The 18,226-nt window shown below is 36.9% G+C and overlaps 1 protein-coding gene across 13 annotated transcripts in view; it reads right to left on the bottom strand.

Annotated features, from left to right (window-relative positions):
• Huwe1 (HECT, UBA and WWE domain containing E3 ubiquitin protein ligase 1) overlaps positions 1–18,226 on the bottom strand; it is a 105,263-nt gene that overhangs the window by 30,428 nt on the left and 56,609 nt on the right. For 11 of the 13 annotated variants that reach the window (XM_050131227.1, XM_050131233.1, XM_050131230.1 and 8 more), the window contains 15 exons: positions 16,789–16,941; positions 15,343–15,470; positions 15,065–15,146; positions 14,331–14,507; positions 13,688–13,847; positions 12,801–13,159; positions 11,031–11,226; positions 10,085–10,252; positions 8,393–8,538; positions 7,781–7,847; positions 6,004–6,221; positions 3,505–3,716; positions 2,942–3,124; positions 529–701; positions 30–178 (listed from right to left, as the gene is read on the bottom strand). In XM_050131227.1, coding sequence (XP_049987184.1) covers positions 30–178; positions 529–701; positions 2,942–3,124; positions 3,505–3,716; positions 6,004–6,221; positions 7,781–7,847; positions 8,393–8,538; positions 10,085–10,252; positions 11,031–11,226; positions 12,801–13,159; positions 13,688–13,847; positions 14,331–14,507; positions 15,065–15,146; positions 15,343–15,470; positions 16,789–16,941 — 2,571 coding nt within the window. The remainder of the gene's footprint in view (positions 1–29; positions 179–528; positions 702–2,941; positions 3,125–3,504; positions 3,717–6,003; positions 6,222–7,780; positions 7,848–8,392; positions 8,539–10,084; positions 10,253–11,030; positions 11,227–12,800; positions 13,160–13,687; positions 13,848–14,330; positions 14,508–15,064; positions 15,147–15,342; positions 15,471–16,788; positions 16,942–18,226) is intronic. The other 2 variants (XM_050131228.1, XM_050131229.1) reach the window with 2 other exon arrangements.

The raw sequence follows: 18,226 nt of genomic DNA, 5'->3' as shown, positions 1-18,226 counted from the left end.
AAGATTGCCAGAATGATCTGCCTCCCTACCTGCATCTCTTGTGAACTGAGCACCTCAGGCTGCCCAGCAATCACCACTGAGTCGGTTTCAGCCTCCCCATCCATGATATCCCCATCTGCCACCTCTGTCTGAGAGACATCATGATCCTCCTCCTGCACTTCTGCTTCCCCAGGCTCGCCTGAAACAATCAACCAACCAGCATAATAATCAAAAGGTTGTTTATATGCTGGCACCATGAGGCAAGCAGGAACACAGTAAGGCCCCTTCCTTGGGCAAGTTTACAAATTCGCAGAGTATAAACAAACGGATGACAAATGAAAGACAAGGCTACATGTGAGGATACCAAAATAAGGCTGTAATGTGAAGAAATTGTTCTTGGGCTAAATTCCCACATCAATACTACAGATATCTACAAGGACAGCAAGTTCCCAGGGAAACAACACAAAGCTAGAACAGCTTAATTCCATAGCTACTAAGCAATAACTCCCACCCTTCTAGCTTTCCAATACATTGTTTCTTAATCCCTACCTGGATCTTGTTGATGGTTATTTGAATCCTGAGAGGCTCCTTGGGCATCCTGCTCAGACTTGCTCTTGTTAGAAGCACTCTTGCTGCCAAAAAGGCTACTGGGCTGGTTTACAATCCGGGAAAGTGTTTCCAAAGGTTTTAGAGCAGCATTGACCGTATTGGCCATATTGGGACTGAGATAAAGAAAAATACAGAGATGAACTGAGTATAGAAATACTAGGTGTCCATCTGCTAAGTATAACTAAGGTTTTTTGCTTTTTTTTTTTTAAATAGAAGCTATTAGAGAGAAAAAGAAATGGGCACAAAGTATGGAACTTTCAACTTGGCATTTAGAAGAAAAGACTCTATGGTTTAAAGACTTTCAAAGAATACGGCCTAGTAAAGCAAAGGTTAAATCAATGTCCTATTTCATGAAGCTATGGTAAACACATGAAAAATTCTTGAGTAGAGGCAGAATTTTTAATTACCACAAGCAAATAGCAAACTGTTTAGACTATCAAGGAAAACCAAAACCAACCAACTAATCAACAAAACAAAAACATTTCCAAATCCCTTTATTTTGTACTTATATCCTCTTTTCTTCAGTCTCATATAGCTAGCTGCCTCGGGTTAGTCAAAATCTCTGTGTTGTAGGGGATGATCCTAAACTACTGATTCTCTTCCTTCTAAGTGCTAGGATTATAGAGGCGTGTGCCACCGCATGTCTAGATTTTAGTCTTTAAATCTCAAGATCTTAAAAGATCATTTAAGTCTATACTATGCAGGGTTCCTTAAGTTCAGTGAAAATGTCACAGGATCTGTAGTTAGAGGTGCAGCATGATTTCTAAGTGTTATAAGGTGCACTAGACTAAGTAGGACCCCATTAATACTAGAGGATTCTTGCTATTATCTGACAGTAATGGATACCAATCAACACTAAAATGAACCAAAGCTCATAAAACTAGGACATGGAAACTACAAATGAGGTGTAGTGGTCCATGCCTTTAATTCCAGCACTTTGAGAGGCAGAGGCAGCCAGAACTCTATGAGTTCAAGGCCAGCCTGGTCTACACAGCTAGTTTCAGGAAAGTCAGGGGTATTATGCAGAGAAACCGTCTTGCAAAACAGAACAAAACGAGCTTGGGATATCATTCTGTGAGAAAAATTTCAAAAATAACAGGAAGATAAACTCAGGTTTGATTTGAGCACCAAGAACACTGATAACAAAGGACTAAAAAAATGGTGAATATAGAATGAATCTATAGTGACAAGCATATAAAAGCAGATTTTGTTTTGCTTTGATTTTCTAGTCATAGCTTCTCTGCATAACATCTCTGGCTGTCCTGAAACTTACTCTGTAGACCAGCCTAGCCTCAAACTCAAGACTTGCCTGCTTTTGCCTCCCAAGTGTTGGGATTAATGGCATGGGCCACCATGCCTGGCTAAAAGCAGGATTTTTTTAAAAATCACTGAAGAATGGCAGTCAATCTACATATTGCCAAAATTGATGTGAAGAGTAAATATGTTAATATTTTTTCCTAAAATGTTTAACCAGAAATACATCTGTAAGGGGGAAATCACATAAACGTAGACTCAGGGGATCATCTGTAACACATTCACCTTGTTCTTTGGCATAGTCAAATATCAAGAAACGCCAATAGACCCTTTTCCCTTTTGAGACTGTTTTATGCAGCCCCAAATGGCCTCAAATTCCTGGCCCTCTTTTTCAATCTTCCGTATGCTGGTGCTATGCTATTTATCAACAACCCTGATTTATGCAATATTATGGATGTGACAGAGAGCTTCATGCATGCTAGCAAAGACTATACCAACTAGGATGTATCCCTGCCTAGAGAAAAAAGACTTTGAAATCCAAATGTCATGTACAATCTTCACTGGACCCTGGATCAAAACATGTCCCCTGGGAAAGACTCAATTAAAATAACTGGGAGCATGTGAACATAAATGTTTCATTTTAAGGAGCTCCAGAAAAGTAAAACAAAAACAGAAAGAACAGTACCAAGATATAAATATATAGACATACGACATTATACGACTGAGTTTGATAGTGCTAAGTAGTGCTGTTAATAAGTGCCATTAGCTTAACATCTGAGCTTTCCACATGACATAGTGTGGGATGGCTATCACTTAAGACAGATTTAAACTGCTTCAGTAAATCTTTAGAGCCAACTGTAAGTTTACAGGAACAGAATAAATGTATAGCTAAACTATACTGCAAGGAAGCAACAGTACCAAATCTAAAAGGCAGTCTTTTGTAGGAAAGTAGACCCCATCATTTCAGAAAACATCAAGAATAAAATTAAACCAATTAAGATCTATCCACTTAGTAAGTACATCATAACTTTTATTTACAACTGAAGTTTTAAGAAAAGCTGCTTCTCCAAACATGTATAACAACAGGGCATTACTTTACCTGGACAAGTCTAGGCTGTGAGGAACTCTGGCCAGGTCATTGACTAGTCCCTTCTTGAGGAACAGTCGAATGATGTTGTTCATGCCATTATGCTGAGTCTTGGCTGTGGCACTACTGTAGAAGCTGGAGGTGGAGGGGCAGGACTCCATAATAGTACTGATGATACACATCACTGCCTGAAGTCTGGGAAAGAAGTTTGATACCTCTGTCAAGTGAATATAGCCCATATTTAAATGATGACTTTACTAACTTGCTTTAGATAATCGTTTTATGTATGCTCTTTGTCTTTTTGGTCTGGAAATAATATCTACACAGAGAATTGACCTTCTCATTAGTACTGTTTACTACAGAAATGATAAAACCTGCTCAATTTTGTGTTTAAAGAAATAGAGTCAAAACATTCATTTGTTTTTTTCTCAAGTTGTGTTATCATCTTCTTCCTTCAAATATAATTAGTTCACTGTGGGGAAAGACTTTATGTACATTGTTGGTATGACTAGAATTCTTGGTCAAGTGCAAGGAATCCCCTTGTTTATCAGCATTAGGCTAGGCACAGGCTTTACCTGGCATGTTTCTCTGTACTCTCAGCCATAGCAAGTGCCCGTCCCAGGGCTGCTTTTACTTCATTCACTAGGGCCACCTGAGCATCTGTGCCACTCCCTGCAGCAGCCAGACTTGCAAGGAACAGACGGGCCAAGGCAGGTGTGTCCTTGTCTTCTGCATTCTGGGTGTGTGGAAGGAGGTGGTCCAGGACAAAAGCTAGCACACTGCAGTCCTGAAAAGTCATTAATTATGACATTTATTCACAAGTACAATTAAGCTACATCATTTGTATAACAACAAAGTATACAAACGGTTTTACTTTCAAGTCATTCAAGATACAAGCTGGGTTAAGTAGTGAACCAATTAGAATTCTTTGAGAGGCTTTATAACGCTTCCAGATCCCATTAATTTCTCAAAACACAGTATCATGGAGATAGTCACTTACTTTCTGTTTTTTATATTTAAGACACGGCCTCACACTGTGTAGCCCTGGCTCTCCTGGGATTTACCATATAGACCATTATGGCCACTAACTGTCCCTAGACCTGAGATTAAAGGTGTGTGCCGCCACACTCAACAATATTTGGTATTTTTTAATATTAATAAAAATTTTGAGATCGGATTATATAGTCTAGGCTAGCCAGAAACTTGGAATCCTTGTCTCTACTTTCAGAGTACTGGGATTCCAGATGAGAGCTAACTGCATTGGATCACTAAAACTTAAGAGTGACTTTAATGGAACTGCTTATAGCAAACCAGTAAAATTGAAGCAAATAAAGCATATTTTCTCCAGCTGCTAAGTGGGTAATATGGGACCTAAAGAAAAGTGGCTTGCATCAAGAATTTAGTCAAGGATGAAAGATTCAAATATCCATTTTTGAATGTTACAATCCCTTCTGAAACTTGTAATGTGCCTGATACCCTGTGCTGGAAACTTGCAAGAGCTGAATAGGAAACAGAGAGCATAGTCAGAGACACATATAAATAAAAAATTCAATATAGAATTACAAGAAAATAGCAAAAAGAAGTTAAGACAAAATCTTCCTTTCCTAAGTTCTATACTGACTTTTAGAGAAATTAGTTTTTATTATTCAGGCAGAATTTTGAAGTAAGAAGTGATAGCTGCACAACACTGTAAATGTAATAATGTAATAAATGTCACCCAATTCATGATTTAAATAACCAATTTTATGTCAAATTTGTATCTCTAAGTAGAATTCTGGAGCCTGAAAAACTGGACAAAGTGAGTTTAGAACAGAATAGAAACAAAATTTAACTCCCAATGAAATACAAAGTAAAAATTACTTTTTGAATCTAAGCTATGTCATCTATCATTATTATTGGTACAATCTGAGAAAAGATTTGCAGTTTAGCAAAGCAGAGAAAACAAGTAGCAAGCACTTAGCTTGGAATCTAAGACAAATTTTACTTTTGTTCCCATACAGTATGTCTTTACTTTGTGGCTCTCAGCCTTTTCTACTATGAAGAGATATTACTACTACTAACTCTGATGTGGGGGCAAGGATAATCAATAGTATTTGTTAAACATCTAGCCATAGCTGTAAGATGTTTAGATATTTAGTGGGCAAGATACTCAATACATTTATAGCTTAAAGTCTTATTCCATAAATTATTACTTATATGAATAAAAACCTAGTAATATACTCACACACACATATATATGGAATGCATATATGTCAATAAGGGGCTTACATATACGATAAAGAATTTAATGAAAAACTTGAAGCTAGGTGTTAGTTCAACTATTCCAGAGGTGGGCTGAGGATTGAAGATTGAGCCCAGGAACTTAAGGGCCAGTTTGAACAACAAAATAGTCTCACCAACAAACTCAAGCAACCCAAGCAAGCACCTTTAACAGACACATTCCAAATATCCAATAAATATGAAAATATAGTCAACAAGGAAATACAAATCCTAACAACCCTACTGGAATGAGTAAAATTGACTATCATGTGGTAGCATAATATCAAACAATCAGAATTTTCATACGCGTCTGGTAATATATACACTCAGACCACTAACACTCTGTTAAACTTTAGGTGCCTTCTGTTAAAGTCATACAAATTCATGCGCTAGAGCTCAGCAAAAACACTCTTAGGCAATCTATCACCCAAGAGATATGCATCTGTATGTTTACCAAGACACGAATAAGATGTTAACAGCAGCACTACAGTGACAGCTCCAAACAGAAAATGATTCAAATGTCAATTAACAATAATAAAAGATTACAGCACATTCATACAATAGAAAATACAACCACGAGATGAAAACTCTGAAAACACAAAAAATGAATCTCAAAATTTGTTAAGCAAAACTAGATATGGAAGACTTCATTAACTGATTTCCCTAATTACCCTGACTGCTTGACATCACGGCGAAAAGCCTAGTTGTTCTTTCGGCATTAGGTGAATATTTGGCATTCAGGAGTTTCCAACAGAGTCTAAGAGGTAACCAAATGATCAAAGAATAACACTGAAAGGAAAAACTAGAAACATTACCTCTTTGATCAGCTCAGACTGGCCCACGGTATAGCTGTAGTTTGCAATCAGGGTTGCAATACCAACATAGGACCTCACCAACTCTGCCAGAAGACGAAGGATAGTAGAGGTAGGCATTAAAGGTTTGCTGCCCTTGCCTTTCTGCTTGCCTTCCTCAGAGGTCCGGTCCCCTTCTTTATCTTTCTTCCCTTCTCGAGTGTCCTCTGGAGTTGAAGCTCCTGGAAGAAAACCACCTGTTCATTTTCACTTGTAAAACATTTAAAAAAAAATCAAGCCATAGGTAGAAAGAATTTCCTCCATTTTAGGGCACTTGTGCATATCAAACACTCTGATTGCCACTGTAGCTTAGTGACAAAGACAATGAACAAAGTTAAAAGACGATGGTGGGGCATGAACCAACCATCACTTCCTGAAGCTTGTGCAATTTTATCCATAGAATAAATTAGTACGAGAGAGTGTATATATAAATGTATTGGACATTTTGTAAATAGCCAACTTCTTAATTTTTTTGTTCCCATATACTTGCCTAGCACAAACTTAAGTAACTTTATTTAAATGTTGCCCTCCTGTGCCATCTAGATACACGGAAATATGTGCCCACTCTATCTCATGTAAGTATGTGTACATTCTATCAGTTATCTTGTAAGTGTTGCGGCCTCCCTTATTAGACAAAATTCTTTAACTGTAGGCATCCAATACAGTCTGACACATAGTAAAGAAACAGACTTTTTTTTTTGACTAATATGCCACCATCCATATTTCATTAGGGCAGTAAGGTCACTAAAATGAATCAGCCATTATTTTACTTATATTTTCAACTGTACATGGGCACATGCATGAGTGCAGATATTCACAGAAGCTGTGAGGCCCTTAACATGGTGCTGGGAACAGAATCTGGGTCTTCAAAGAACAGATCCCAAATTAGCTATCACTTTACTGATTAAGAAAAAGATTCACATTATTTTTAATTTTTAATTGTGTGTATAGATGTGGGGGCATGTACACTTAGTGTGTGGTGGGTGATTGAGGAAGCCAGGTGTCAGATCTCTGAAAGTAGAGTAACAGGTGGCTCTAAGCTGTCTGATGGGTGGGTGTTAAGAACTAAACTCAGGTCCTCTGAAAATTAAGATGGCTCTTCACCACTAAGCCATCTCTCTAGCCCTTACTTTCTCTCATTTTAATCTCTTGGAAATAGTATTAACCAAAGTATCCCCTAAATTTTATTTTAAAACTTTTAATTAAAGGAATAAACTCCCAAAACCATACAGCTATAATGTCACTAACACAAACTATGTAAGCCAGCATGTGAAGTCTACTAAAAGGGAATATGGTAAAGTACAAACAGCACAACTTAAGGATATCACTACACCAACCATTAACAAGTTAATGACAATTACAGTTCTATTAACTTCAGCCGTCTGTATCTGCAGAACATTGGGCTCACCCTTGAAAAAAATCACCGCCCAGACAAGTAAATGTAAATGTGACAATGACACCCTATTATTCTATTCTAGGCCTGAGAAAACCAGTTTCTTTTTTTATTTATTTGTTTGTTTGTTTGTTTATTTTTGGCTTTTCGAGACAGGGTTTCTCTGTAGCTTTTGAGCCTGTCCTGGAACTAGCCCTTGTAAACCAGGCTGGCCTCGAACTATCCGTCTGCCTCTGCCTCCCAAGTGTGGGAATTAAAGGCGTGCGCCACCACCGCCAGGCTAACAACCAGTTTCTTTGAGAAATCTTCCCAACAGATAGTACAAATGGGAAAAAGGCAAATTATTACCCTCTCCTTGGGAGGTTCCAGTTGTGGAAGTCTCAGCAGGGGCACCATCTGCAGCAAAGACTTGACTCTGGAAGATGAATACATGTGAGCTGTCATGAATTCTATAAGCAGTCCACAAAAAAGATTCTTTTTGAGAGCAATGGCTGAGACTGTTACAGATTCTTCTTGTTTGACCTTTCAACCACATTCTCTCTATAATTTATGTGATTGACATAGCCAAGTAAAGAGGAAAATGATGAACCCAAAGAGTAAAATGCCAGAGAACACTAATTTTGTTTTCATTTTTTAGGAACTTTATGTATGTATTAAAATTAATTAATTATATATATTAACTGTACATATGTATGAAAATTAATTTTGTATTTTTACAAATATAATTTATATATGTATGAAAATTAATACTTTTATTCCCCAGAGTCTCATTATGTAGCCCTGGGTGGCTTTGAACTCATAAAAACCTGCTTGAGTCTGTCTCCTGAGTGGCAGGATTAATTAAAGGTGTGGGCCATCATTCTGACAAAATTAATACTTTTCCCCACTTTGGATAATCCTAGATACTAAGAAAATAGGGACAATGGAAAGAGAAACATAGAACAGCTGAAAGTGACTTACATTTAAGGAAAAGCCTGACTGTGTATCAAAGTCACTGCTTTGACGAGTAAGTGACCGGTACTGCTGGTATACATCATCACCCATGTCTTGTAGGAGCTGGCCAACCTCTTGGGTCATTCCCCCAGGTTTAGGATCAGATTTGTCTACTAGGGAAAAAAAAAAAAAAACAAGTGTCTAAAATTAAACTATGGTTCTTTAACTGTCTAATATTTGTGCAATGTTATTGGATCACAGCATTTAAGAACACCAGTGTAGTAATTATGCTATAGAACAAATATAACTATAATGGTATATGCAATATTACCTATGTATTAGTATGTTAAACCAAAAGGTTAAGTTAGTTAATGCATTTCTCAGAACATATTCCTGTCATTAAGTAATGTATGGTTGTTACTCTAACATAAACTAGTTTATTAGTCTTTTCACATTCTTAAGCTGTCAAGTCCAAAAACACATTTAGTGTGAAAGGCTTGTACAATGGGAGACCAATCCATTAGAATGAGAGCTAAATCACTGTGTGGAGAGGAGACTAGGAAATGCAGTAATGGTACTATGATAGGAAGAAAACCAAGAAACTCTGAAAGGATTAGAAGAGTATACGAAGCAAAAGCACCAAATGTTTAATATTTCGCTACAGTTATTTCTATCACTGCTCATTTTACTAAATAAAAAATAAAACTAAAAGGCATGACTAAAATAGAGCTTTGGGTTCAAAGAATTAAAACATGCATTTCTAACCACTCTCATACAAAGAAAGGTATATTGGGATGGTGGTCTGAAAAGTGAGGAAACAATGTCACAATAATAAGCTTAGTTCTTTGATATAATCTATAAAGACATTTTGTTTTTGAGTATGAAAATGACAAAATTCTTAGTATTTGCTTGTGCAATGGTATTGTTTCTTTTTGAATCTTTATGCACACCCCTGTATTACCATTCTAATAAACATTTAGCAAAATCTTTGTCAATATCCTTCAAGATTCAATATCACAACAGATTTATGTGACTTACCTTAAAATGACTCAGAATTACTCTCGCATCAGTCATATTTTATGCTCATTAGTTTCTTCAGAGATGTGCACTATTAGCCATTTTTCTTGTTGATCTGTTTTTGTTTTTCACGGCAGGGCTTTTCTGTGTGGCCTTGGAGGTACAGAAAATTGCTTTGTAGACCAGGCTGTCTCTGTCTCAAACTCAAGAGGTCTACCAGCCTCTGCCTTTCTGGTGCAGGGATTAAAGGCATATGCCACCACCAAAAAAAGCAACAATCTTTTGTTAAAAGAAAAGAGGCAGAGGCAGGTGGATCTCTGTGAGTTCAAGAACAGTCTGCCTACAGAGTAAGTTCCAAGACAGCCAAGGCTACAGAGAGAAACCCTGTCTTAAAAAACAAAAAAGTAATAAAAAATGATTCATTTATGCATGTGTGTCTGTGTACAAGTGACTGCAGAGCCTAGCAAAGGGTGTAAAGTCAGAGTCACAAGTGGTTGAGCGATACAGATGTTGGAAACCGAATTGGGGTCCACTACAAGAGTAACAAGAGCTCTTAACTTCTGAGCCATCTCATCCCTTATAGGGTTCACTTTTTGATTCCAGGACTGTGTGGATGTAGGCTAAGGCATGCTAGCTGAAATGACAAAAGCAAGAAAACACATCCTTCAGAATCCTGCTTCGAAAAGATGGCTAGACACATACCTTCCTCTGGAGCATGGTATGCAGCCAAAGCATTCAGCATATCATAGATAACTTCCTTAATAGTATCAGGAATGACAGGTAGAGATGAAGGCTTCAACGGTGTTGTCTTTACCAGCTGTACAGCATTAGGGCCTTTAATTCTAAGATTCTCAAATTCATCATCTGAAGCTAGGGCAAAATCAAATAAAAAGATCAGACGATAGTGCAATGGCACCTAAACCTCACTACTGACAAAGTAGTATCCAGAACAAGGATTACATAATGTATGAGAACTTAAGAAATAAGATCATTTAAAAATTGGTTCAAGTCTTACACGAAAAGAATGTGCCTTTTATAAACTATAAAGAAAATTTGAAACTTAGTTCTGTTTTACTTCAACAAGCAATCTCAGAAATTTTTAAATATTTCTACATAACCTTCTGAGGAAGTTCATTTGTATTTCCTCCAAATCGCCAAGAAATGGACCCAGAACTCACTATTCTCTTATGAAGAGAAACTTGTATTTTTTTTTTCATGTTAGTATTTATCATGAATTTAGGCCTGTGAAACATTCCACAATTTGATACTAATCTAATTACTTCCTCATAATAAAACATGGGAATTATCTTTTTGGCAAGAATACAGGTAGCACTTAAAGTTTGTCACTGCATCCCATGAGCAACATAAGTATTTGTTCTTCATCAGCATACTATATATAAACCATCAACTATAGTTAAATTCTACTGCCTCATCAAGATGAACTTTTTGTAGTCAAAGATTATACTGATAAATGTGACAAGGCCTAGAGAAGCTACTGTAATTACCTATAAAATTTACCGACCCAAATGATCGGCCAATGTCTCTGTCTGCCTAAAGAGAATTTAAGTTATAGATCTTGTCAAAAGAAAAAAGGGGGGGGTGGCGGCGGCAGACTTCAGAGCCTCAAAAAATAGCAAATGAAACTGACCAGTTCCTGAGCCTCGAGGGGCTGGAAGGGCAATGCGGATACAGCAATTGGCTACTTCTGTGAATATGTCTGGATTGCGGCAGGCAGCTGGCCCAAGAACTCGAAGGATGTAGTTGATCTCCCGGGAGCCAAGGCTGCCAGATACAACACCAGAGGTAGTACTTCCAGCTCCACTTGTAGCTGCTGAGCGAACAACCTAGTAAAAAGAATTGCCCATTTAAATTTCCAAAAATATAATTGTAAACAAAGAAATGTTATTAAAGATTAAAATGCTAATGAAACTTTGTCTAGAAACAGTAGATGATACACTTGGTCTTTAAACACTTTATAATTAAAATGTGTCTCACAAATTATATCTTAAAACTACTCATTTTCATATGACTGCATTAATGAAAAAGGGTATCTGATCAGATACCATATAGCATCCAAATTTAACTGTCAGTTCCAGCCTCCCCCAAAATTTTGCAATTTTAAGAAATAATGGTTCAAAATAGATAAAAGACATCCACTTAGTGTATAAGAATAAAATAAAACACACAAATAGAAAGAAAATTAAGTTTTGGTCGTTTGAGTTTGTGAGTTTCTGTGTTACAGCCCTGGAACTCACTCTGTAGACCAGGCTACCCTTGAATTTACAGAGATACACCTGCCTCTGCTGCCTAAGAACTGGGATTAGAGTTTCACACCACCACACCCTGCTGAAAATAAGTTTTTAAAAAATAATTTCTAGCCTGGTGATGGTGCACACCTTTAATCCCGGTACTGGGGAGGATCTCTGAGTTCGAGGCCAGATTCCAAAGCTACAAAGAAACCTTATCTTGACAAACAGAGGCGGATCTCTGTGAGTTGGAGGTCAGGCTCCAAAGGTACAGAGAAACCAAATCACGGAAGAAAAAAGACAAAAACTAAACGGAAAGCTTATCTTAATCTGCAATTTGAAACTGTCCTATAATGTCGCTGTGCCAATTTCATACCATAATGAAAATAATGTACCAGGTTCTTCACAGCTGTAACTGCACTACATTTTGCCAACTTGATGTGTTACTGCCGCTGATCTTCCTTTGCTCCCTATGAATACTGCTTCAATTATTATTTAAGTTTTCCAAAGAGTCCCTTCATCTAATCATGATCTGTATGCAGAGTTTGTTATTAGCCCAAATTCTGTCTGTATGTAATTGGTTCTACATTGATCTCAAATATGCTACTTTAAACAGCTGTAAGTAGTCTGATTTTTAAGCACATAAGGAATAGGAAATCTAATATAAACACATTTAAGTACAAACTGGTACCACTTTCCTAGCAAACAAGTAAAAAAACAAAATACAGGTATTCAGGAATTTCTAAAGGCAACAATTTTAACAATATGAACAAAGACAGGCAAAAAAAGTGGCTATCCCAACACTAGTCTATCTACTTGTGAAACAAAACCATGTTTTTCAAGATAGGAACAATGGAAGTGAACTCTCATGATGATTACTGAAAAGATTAAGTAGGGAGACTGAGAATTCCGCAAAAGTATGGAGTAGGTAAATAAAAGCTTCACTGATTATTTGATGTTGTCTATGTGTAAACATAGTTTTATAACTTTTTTCATGTCTTCCTCTGACTTATTTATTTAGTTCTAAAATATATGAACCCATTTTCTGATTTTTATGGTGGTTAACTGTTAAATGCCGATCACAGTGCCTGACAAACCAGGGAAGGTTTTAGAAAAAAATCTAGAACAAAGATAGAAAGTAAAAATCAGCATCTGACACCAATGATACTGACCTTTTCCATAGTATGTCGAAGAGTGCAAGGATCCTCAATGATGTGTCTTAAGAGAAGGGTGACTAGAGGGGTAAAGCCATTGAAGCCTGAGCTCTGGGTCAAATTTAAGATCATTCGTGTACTCTTCAGCTCTGCAAACATCATGGCGTATTTGTGGTCCCGGGTGAGCCTAAGGCAGAGGCGAAGGGTGGCATGCAATGTATCTGGGTCCACAGGAACTCCCAGCATGCTCACACAGGCTCGGATTAGAACAGTGACCATATCTTCTGTCAGGCCCTGGATTAAGATTTCCCCAATTTTTGTTTCTTCCAGGCTTGGCTCTTTTTCGGTGTTTGTATTCTCTAGGGCCAAGGGGATATCTACAAACGAGGGAGGGGAAGGATGTATACAGTTAGACATTTCATCACACACCTCTCTTTACAAAGCATCCAGCCATTATTTGGTCTAGAAAACACACCCATTTCTAAGACCAGATGTAAAGGTAAGCAGAGGAGAAAAACATGTACTTTTTTTCTACTGTTCCTTGAAAATGAAAGCATTGGCCACTGGCTATATCCTAAGCCATATAAAGGCTTTGATTCCCAGTGCGTATGTTGGGCAGCTTACAACTGTCTTTAAGACCAGCTTATAGGGGATCTGATTCCATCTTCTGGCGTCCAAAGGTATTCTCTCACACACATTTAAAAATAAATATAAATCTTTTAAAATAGGATTCAAAACTCATGCAGTGTACAAGAGTGCAAACCTATAATCCCAACTATCTGGGTGACCAAGGTAGGAAGATTGTTAATTTGAGACTCACTTGGGTGTTTGTGTGTGTGTGTGTGTGTACATACAAACCACTATTAGAAGGAAAACAAAAAAGACTTGAAATACTAAGACCATACCATTGCCTTTATTTTCTTTACGTTTGATATCCGTTTCTTTGCTTTCTTCCAGTGTCTTCTCTAGTTCCTGCCCATTGCTACCTTTTGAGTTTTTATTCAGTCGTGGTACCCTGAGGAGAGTTAGCATCACAGGGCGTCGGTTCCCTGTTTCTTCATTAACCTAGGAATTCAAACAGACAAAAACAAAAATCTCTACATAAAAAGGAGGGTGAGGAATCCTTTCAGGGAAGATGCTGCAACAGAAAGGAACTCTGGCTGGCAATTTACCCCATCTCTACAATGTACAAAGACTAAAGCTGAAGGTTTCTAGAATAGTACACACAGAGATCTATAATGAATTCTGAAATTTCCAACAGAGCAGACATCCTTTCTATCACTAACTACTATCTAATCCTTGATTGAACATAAAAACATAAAAACCTTACTTCAAGGAAGAACAGTATCAAATTGCCACAGACTTATGGTTTAGATAATGCTTATTAGAAAAACTTGGTTCTATAAAAATTTAAAACTCTATTTAGAAGTGGACATCCCTAACCCTTACCATGACAAGACTCCTGGTTCAGAAAAAAACAAAGCAAAATGCATATTAAGTACAATACTTCCACTTTTATCAAGTTTACACTATTAGTTGAGCGTGTACCTGCACCATTGTAGTAAACTGGACAGTATATCTTCGTCGGCCTGCAGTGAATCTTACACTTGTTTCTCCAGATTTCCAGGCAGAATCAATGGTGCTGTTGTTGCTAGCACTGTAACTACACCAACGTCCAGAGCGGTCATCAAACCAGCGCCAGTTGTTGCTGTTGGACTGAAGGTACTAAATAAAATGCAAACACATGAGGTTTCTTTATATTTCCTGCTAGCTTTATTTTCTGTCAAGACAATCAATAGCCATTAAGTATACATTGCTTAAAACTAATGTAGAAAAAAGTGAAAAACCTAACAATTTCCCTGTCTTGCCACCATCTACTTTTTTCCAACTGTTTTCTACACAAGGAGCATGACAGCGAGAGAGAGATACATTGAACAAATTCTGTTGTTAAGTTACTGAGGTTTAATCGAGTATTGCAATCTTCATCTCAAAAAAATATTTCTAGAGGAACTGTTAGAAATTCAAGTTCATCAAATTGTCAAAGAGCATACTTCTATAACATTAACTGGATAAGATCTTGAGGCCTTTAACAAATAGGTACAAAAGAAAAATGATTTCAACTCTCCATCTTAAAGAAGAAATTCAACTAATGTAATCCCGAGTTGTATTTTCAGTGTGATAATTTTACAATTTTCACTGCTCTCCTACTATTCTCTTCTGATCTATTCTTGCCTCAAGAAATGAAACCATCATGTTAAACACAGACATTGTACTTCACATACCTTAGTCATTTGGGCTCTTCTCTTTGATGAGATGGCCGTCTTTTCATAAAAATCAATAAGAAGCAACACTGGTGTGATCCATCTAAAAACAAATTATTTGTTTAGTGCAAGCCAGAAACATGCATGAATGGGGAAAATGTTAGGTATTTTACAATTCTCTAACCATAAAACCTTCAAGACTTACTTCATATATGCTTCAGAAAAGTGATTCAGGCCCTAAACTCAAGTGCCAAATCCCAGGAAAACAAAAGCAAAATCAGGATAAAAGGGTCACTCACTTAGGGGTCTGAACCTCCTTCTGTTCTTTGGCAGCCTGAAGGCAGGGTTGAACCACTTCTAAGAGCTTGATTAGGACATTAAGGATGCCACTTGATTCAACCACCCAGGCACAAGGTAACTTCAACTCCTAATTTTAAAAGACACAATAACACAGGTGTTAACATTTACAGAACTAGTTTAAAATAAAAATTCTGTTTATCATTTATGAACTATGTGATTTCAAATGAGTTATTTGGGTTTTCTACATTTTGGTTTCATATTCATAAGTTAAAAGGAAATTATGTCTACCACTAGAGTCAATGTAATGATTAAATAAAAAGTATAAGGTTCCCAAAACATAGTATCAGGTATATTAATATGCTCAATATGGAAATGGGTTCATATACCTTAGTACAGTCAACTAGGTTGGATAGCTGTTTTGTTCAAACACAAGGTTACTTAAGTAGCCCGGGTTTTCATGGAATTTGTTCTATAGACCAGGCTAGCCTCAAACTCAGAAATCAGCTTGCCTTTGCCTTCCAAGTGCTGGAATTAAAGACACGCACCACCACCACCACCACTTAGAGGCTGTGCAGTCTTAAAGACATTTAAACTATAAAGTTTTGATTTACAGAAAAGCTCTATATTTGAAGGAAACTAAGACATTAATTGTTTTTAATGGGGGTTTTACTGGTGTTGCTTTTAACAGAAAACCAATGTAGGCAATTCTTCAATAATAGGAGGGTATTTAGACAAAACAGAAAACTAATGTGCATGTGAAATGAGAAAACAATCATAATAGTGTCAGCTGTTTGAATGAAAAGCATTATAAAAACCTTAACTATTATTCTACAGGAACCTTATAAGACAGTCTGACATAAACACTGGATTCAAATAAGTTACTGTTAAACAGAATCAATTACAAATGAAGAACCAATTCTTCAAGGTCAACTGCCTTGGGCTTTTATATTGTTAAGAACTAACATATCTTGTCCAAACTACTATTTTGCCTGAAGGATCTGCTAATTGATCGGGCAGGGAAAGGAGTCTGATTCTAAGTATCTTAAACCTAATAATATCTGATTTTCATATTTTGTGATATTTGCAGCTGCTAGTTAGGATTCCTCAGTATTACATTCAAATGCCCTTCTAAAGTGACAACTGACACCCTTGAGTATATATGCATATGTATAAAAGCCAAATACAGACACTGACCACATCCAACATCTTTTGACTCAAAACTTGTTTTAAGAAGCTCTTCCTGCATTATCCAGAAATTATGCATATAAACCTCCCAAACTCAGAACCTTGTACGTTGAATTTCATTATACACCTTTTAGCTTACAGGGAATTGTGAACTCGCATGATCATGCTTTGTACTTTCCCCAAATTCAATGTAGTGTTTAGTGTTGGGTAATTCTTCATTGAACAAGCTGTGAGAGTCAAAATGTGTGTGTGTGTGTTACCTCAAAAAGCAGTGTTAAAAGCAAGATTCTAGTAGCCAAATTGGAGGCCTGAGGCAGGGTGGCCATCTGACTGATCCACTCTGACACTGTTTTTGTGTCACTTGTTGTTAGAGGAAGAGCAGCTTTGATCAATACATCAGCAGCTTCCCACACCTAGAAAAAAGGACAAGTCATTTAACAGCAGAGTAATCCAAAGTCTGTGTAAATATTCAAAAACGTTTAGAGTATCAAAAAAGACAATCATTAACAATTATTCTAAACAACTTTTAAAATTTGCATTTATATGTATATACATGCACAAAAGAAAACTTGTAAAAATGGTTCTATCCTTCAAACCATATAGGTTCTTGGCACCACATTTAGGCCATCAGGATGAACCATCTTGCTAAACCAGTTATTCTTAAATTATATTACAGAATGCCTGAACGCTAAATCTAAGGAAATAAATATTTTTTTAAAAAAAATGATACAAGCTGGGTGGTGGTAGTGCATGCCTTAAAGCCTTAAAGAGCATTACTCTGGAGACGGAGGCAGGCAGATCTCTGTGAGTTGAAGGCCAGCCTGGTCTACAAGAGAAAGTCCAGGACGGGGGGGAGGGGGGATTTTGCTACAGTCAGTCTCCAAATGATTCTTTAATTCTTTACTATACTTCCCCTAAAATTATTGTAGAATCAAAGTCAAACTGCTAAATACCAGAATATTAACGAGGTTTTAATTTGGACAATGTTTAAGTCCTTAAAATGAGTATAATTGCTGTTCTTTATTTAGGTTTTACCTTGCTAAAAGTATTTTGTGTAAGCATACACTGCAATAAAAGATATTGTTATCTAGTTTTCCTTACAGTTGATGTTTCTATGTATTAAAAACTTATGGTTTGATCAGCTTCCCAGAAGAAACAGACCAGTGAGGCGGCCTGGAAGAGGTTCAGACTAACTGGGTCATTTGAGAAGGACACTCACTCTCCAGTCTGTTGTAGTGCAGTTTTTGGGAATTTACCACGCCTGGGTAGGCTTTAGTGAGGTAACTGTCATTGAGTCATTTCTGATCCTGTAAGGAACCACTCACACATATTCATTTTAGGGACTCTCAAAAAAAAAAAAAAAAAAAACTCATTGAGGCTATTTCTTTATGTGGATATTTGAGATAATCTGCTTCTTATCCTATTTCAATAATCAAAATAAGGTTATCAGTATCCATCTGGAAGTCCTTATACAGGAGGGAAAAAAAGACTTATTTTGTTAATAAATGGTTAACTCAAGGATGAAAGACATATTTTAGATAAAACTGATGGAAAACTTTGCTTTTCCTTTCTAAGGACTATTTTTTGTGAGGTGTATCAATGCAGATAATGAAGCAGTGGTTAACTGCAAGCAAAAGAATTCACACATAAAGCCAGCATATCAGGTAGAATGTAAGGCTTATCAGAAAATTTTGTTAG

Source organism: Alexandromys fortis, unplaced genomic scaffold (genome assembly GCF_014885135.2).
Source record: "Alexandromys fortis isolate MF-2015 unplaced genomic scaffold, M_Fortis_MF-2015_v1.1 scaffold_373, whole genome shotgun sequence".
Taxonomy (NCBI): Eukaryota; Metazoa; Chordata; class Mammalia; order Rodentia; family Cricetidae; genus Alexandromys; species Alexandromys fortis.
This window is presented reverse-complemented; position numbering and strand designations above follow the sequence as displayed.